Here is a 5,308-nt window from a genome sequence, read left to right as displayed (position 1 = left end):
TAATTAAGCTTTACCTCCTTTCAGTCGCCACCCAACCCCAGGGCCCACTTGGCTGCCAAGTGTTTTAGAACATTACTGAATGTTAATTATTGGAGCAAAAGACCGAACAAGGACAAACTATAAAAAAATGAATAAAAAAAAAAACAAATGGATAAAAAAGACCTTAATGAAGCCCATAAATATCAGACTGCTATTTTAAAGCCAAATCCCAAGCATGAGAGGAAACAATACAAAACAGAGTTAATCAGCATTTTTCTAAATATCCGAAAGGTTTTGTTTACTACTTTTGAGTTAGAAAGGTACAAGTTTGTTATTTCTCCAACAAGAAGGAATATCTGAGTGACATACTAAGTTAATTTACCTGTAAAGGGGGTTTGTGCAGACAATGCAAGTTCAGATAAAACTAGTCAATATCAATTTAATGTTTGAAAATGGATCAATTGCTCCAGACCTTCAATGCAACGACCCCATAGTTTGATGCTTCAGTGCCTTCAATACCATACTTTGTCTTATAAAATAAAAAAAGTAGAATCAATATGTGTTTGTCTCAGCTATAAATATAGTTATTAACTGCAGTCCTTCATTGGCTCAGAAAACTTTATAATTGATGCTGAAGTTGTGAAAAATGGGCACACCATGCTAACATTATTTATGTGCACTGTGTTACTTCTGACGTGTCTTATAAATAGACAAAAAAAGCAAAAACAATTTTACAGCCCCTTTAAGTAGAGTAAGACTTGATATTAAACTTGTCAGATCTGACATTAAAACTTCCATTAAAACCTTGACATTTTGCTGAATGTGACCCAATAGCATGTGCGAATGTCAGCTCCTGGTGAATATCTGAACACGTCTCAGACATCTGATATAACATCAGTCAAGACTTGAACACTGGCCAGAGAAAAGGGCATTTCCTGCTCTAGATGCTCACAAAAACCCTTCACTCTGAGTGAATGATACGTCCAACAAAAGGAGGAGCAAATTAAAATGCAGAAGCCATTTCCCAAAGACACAAACCCTCCTGCTGTTTAAAGAATCATTTTGCACAGAGAGTAAAGGTTAATCTCTGATTGACTTATGGAACTGAAATGACTGCTTGCTATCTTTGACATAAATGGGTGCAGTCGAAATACACTGAATGAATAAAACAACAAAAAAAATGAGATCGATGGAAATTCAGCTAGATGGAGCATCGAACGATGAGTTGAGGGATTTGAGGGTTAAATAATGTCAACACAAAAGCTTAATGTGCTTTAAGTTTGAGAGCAAATGTGTGATATACTGTGTAAATATTTGAAGTGCTGCCCTGTAGACTGTGGTCAACAGCTTACAGTCCCACATACAGAAAGGTCATTCCCTGTCTTGTTATGTTTGAGTGTGTGACAGTTACAGCACACCTTAGTGCACATCTCAACAGGCAGGAACAATGGGCCTCATGCAAGAACCGTTAGTACGCACAGATTTGTTCTTAAATTGTGCGTACGAGTGATTTAGGAGAATTTGTGGCATTCACCAATGTTTTCGTATTCTAAGATTTTTTTCAGATATGAACAAAATTCACGAGTGGTCCAGACCTGTCGTATTTTATGAGCAGTCAGTCTGCTGTTATCCAGATGGGTTTTCTTCACTAATAACTTTATATTTCATTAGTTTTAAGATATTTTGAGTTGAAAATAAATCACACTCCATAATTATGTTGACAATAGGCTATTCTGTTTGAATTAGAGTTATAATTTTAAATGTAATAATTTAGACTAACAATATAAATTGTCCATCCGGMCGGCTTATCCGGGATCAGGTTGCGGGGGCAGCAGCAGAGAGACCCCGTTCTCCCCAGCAACACCCTCCATGTGAGAAGAAACTTCTGTTTGTTAAATCAAATCTTGTGCCCTTCTAAAACATTACGGTAGCTCAAGTCTCTACAAGACCACCATCAACTCGTTATAGTAACTTAATGTGCAAAATTCCAATCTGATTTATGACACTAAATAAAACTGGAAATAAAAAGCTTCCTCTCCATGTTTAAAAMCTAAACTCTAAATATTAAATATTTTTACCTGTGTGTCTCATTTAATTTGTGAATATGCCCTGTAGCTTCTGCCTCTCCTCTTTTACACGTGTCTTCTTTGGTCATTCGTCTGATCATGCACACAACTTTGTGTACTATAGAAAATACTTTGCTGAGAAATAACAGTTTTAATCGAGTAAGCACATATTGTAAAAAAAAAAAAACAAACTTGTATTTATAAAAGGAGGGAAGTAAAAACATGAGCTGAGTGTACAGGTTGAGTGCAGAAAAACAGAAGAAACAAATACATTAGAGTCCAAGAAGAGATGAGCAAAACAGCTGCTCTGAGATCAGGTGAAACATGTTTGCAGAAGTTTTACTTGAGTTACAAGTACAAAACTAACTAAAAGTTTTTCCTCCAAATTAGCTCCGTCCACCAAATTGATGCAACTGTTTTTTAAGTAAAGGTGCACTGATTTATCGGCCCCGATTTCCTTAATTTTGGGAGATCAGCCGATAATTAGATGAGAAGCCGATCTTACATCTACCTCTGCCAAAGTCTGAAAATCAGCCACTATCCCCTTTTGTTCTGCTGTGAGAACTACCTAATGTCCAATTAAAACAAGTTTGATGTTTGTCATTAAAATAAGTTTGGAACATTGAAGGTGTATGACCTTATAAAACCTGACAGTCTCACTTATGCAATATTAATCAGTCTCAGCCAAAACTGGAATCAGCAAATCAGAATTTTTAAAGATTGGTGATTTGTGACTGGCCAGAAAACTGCAATTGGTGAACCCCTTACTTTTATGGTCTGTTAAGAATGAAAACCTGAGAGCCTAAATAAAATATTTGAATATTATCTTAGTTGGACTGCAGCTTGAAGGCAGAAATTCTCAGCCAGATTGATTCACTCATAATTAACAAGTTTAATCCCACAAGAAAAAGACTGTTCAAAAGCAAAATGCTTCTGTTGGACCACCACCATCCAAATGTTTATGTCCTAAAATGAAAATAAAACTGATAATAAACTAGTGAAATATATTTTACTTACCACTCTTGTGTAAAGGGAAAATAGATGCTACATTAAACATCTGAATGTTAAAATCTATAGCTTAGATTAGGCCTCAAGTTTTCTTTTATGGGTTGTTCTGCTTACAGAACCATACTAAGGTCTAAAAACTTATATAGAAAGAGAAAAAAGCCACACTGTAAGTTGACCTGAAAATATTTAGGCATTTGTCAGTTAGCTGGCAGTCGACAAAATATAGACGTTTTTGACCAAGCATGGCAATTATGCTTCAAACTTGTCATTACTAAAAAAATAAAAAATAAAAAAATAAAATAATAATAATAATAATAATAATAAGCAACAGTTTTTAATGTGTCTTCCATATACAGTATTTGCCTGGAAATATTTAGCCATTTGACTGCTTAAAGTCAGTCAGAAGGTAATCTGTGGCACAAAATGGTGTTTAATTACAGACATATTAAAATACAGTATATTATGCCTACAAGTACAAAAAAACATAGCAAAATAAAACAACCAGAGGTTTAATGAGTGCTGTGGTACTGCTTTTGCAACTGTACAGTATATACTAGAAAAATAAAAAGAGCCTTGAATTTGACTTTTATTCCATGGAAAAACCCAAAGGATTTTTATATGAAGCTTTGCCTCGGCTGCTGCCTGACATTAGGTATGTCTGCAGAGATGGGGGGACGATTGAGTTGGAGCACGACAGGAGAGCTGAGCATCCACCAGTGTGATGCCAAACCAGCTCTGCCGTCTTCTTGTATCGCTCCAGGGACAGCTTTACTTAAGAGGGGCTGGGCTATGTAATCAGACTCCCAGCTTGTGATTAATGTTGCTGTCTGTCTTCAGGAACCGTACACAACTCGGTACAACTCAGCACAGTTCACCCAAGACGCTGTTTACCGCACACAACTCTGCCTGCGGCCATGGAAATAAGCTGAATCCATTCCACCTACAGAGCCGTGAGATGTGGAAGAAGCTAACATCTAACAAACTGCGGGCGGGGGGGGATAAATAAATAAATAAATAAATAAATAAATAAATAAATAAATAAATAAATAAATAAATAAATAAATAAATAAATAAATAAATAAAACACAAACTGTGTGATCCCAGACTGTACTTAATGCACAAACTTTGTGCCATGTGTTTCTTATCAGTGGCAAGAAGGATGTTTTGTTCCATTTCTGCAACTCACCTTTTTTACTTTTTTGAAGGAGGGAGAGTCAAACATGCAAGCTGGCTTTAGTTTAACTTTCCCCTCAAGTGATGCAAGGCTGAGCAAAGCATGGATTTATGAAGCAAACCCAGCATCTTCCAGTGCTCACATCATCAGAAGTACGTCCCTACCTGTCGGCACACTGCATTAATGAGCTATTAGGTGTTTGTGGATAAACAATTTTCAGATCTGGCTTATTTACCACATGTTCAGGGAAAAGTGCATCTGGACTGGGAGCCTCTACTTGCTACGGAGTGCATCCATCTGCTGCCACAACTGAGCTGTTTGTTCTGCCACTTTGACAGATTTACACATTTTGTTGCAAGTCTGATGTGCTTCATTATAATATGAAACATTAAAAAACAGAATTGTAAAAGATGTTGCCCCTTTTTCTGCCCATAATTTATAAATTCTAAAACTAAATTTTAAATTGCAAATGCTATGAATATTCTTTAGGTTACAACTGACAAAGTTAATTCTTGCAACCTGAATCAATGTCCACAATTCCTTTGTAAAAGGTCAATAATTCAGGCTTCTTTCACTGTCCTTCTAACAGCTCCAACAAAGTGTAATCCAGGTGGATTATGGAAAACCTTAGAAAAAAAAAAAAAAAAAACACTGTATGAGTAAAGACCAATCCCCAGTCTTCATTTAACATTATTACTTCATGATCAGGATACTTTGAAGAAGTTTAAGTATTCTATTGAATAACGCAAAAAGCTGTGTTTTGATTGCAGGAACCAGTGTAAATTTCTGAGGCACTTTTCGCCCCAATTCTGTTTAGACTGAAAGAAGCAGGGCCAAAATCAATACCAGGGATATAATTGACTTCAAAAAATGGTGCAGATAGGGAGGTATTACTTCCAAAATTACCCTGAACCTTCCAGGTGGAGCTTTGTAGTGAAGGAGCAGAAAAAGTTTTGGACTGGTTGAGTATCCTCAGTATTTCAGGCTCACCTTTGCTTCTCAATCATCAGTTTAATTTCCAATGCAGCTTATAATTACTGTTTGCAAACACGTTTTAGATGGTTTCACAGTGGTTGCATTC

The 5,308-nt window shown here is 36.2% G+C and overlaps 1 protein-coding gene across 2 annotated transcripts in view; it reads right to left on the bottom strand.

Annotated features, from left to right (window-relative positions):
* Positions 1 to 5,308, bottom strand: part of slc15a4 (solute carrier family 15 member 4) — a 44,182-nt gene that overhangs the window by 13,452 nt on the left and 25,422 nt on the right. Inside the window, exon 9 of one of the 2 annotated variants that reach the window (XM_014007155.1) lies at positions 4,359 to 4,402. The exons of the other annotated variant lie outside the window; for it this stretch is intronic. Coding sequence (XP_013862609.1) covers positions 4,374 to 4,402 — 29 coding nt within the window. The 3' untranslated portion in view covers positions 4,359 to 4,373. Of the gene's footprint in view, positions 1 to 4,358; positions 4,403 to 5,308 lie in introns of those variants that run through there. 2 annotated transcript variants of the gene reach the window in all.

Source organism: Austrofundulus limnaeus, unplaced genomic scaffold, assembly GCF_001266775.1.
Source record: "Austrofundulus limnaeus strain Quisiro unplaced genomic scaffold, Austrofundulus_limnaeus-1.0 Scaffold40, whole genome shotgun sequence".
NCBI classification, from domain to species: Eukaryota; Metazoa; Chordata; class Actinopteri; order Cyprinodontiformes; family Rivulidae; genus Austrofundulus; species Austrofundulus limnaeus.
Note: the sequence above shows the minus strand (reverse complement) of the source record. Positions and strands in the feature narration are given on the sequence as shown.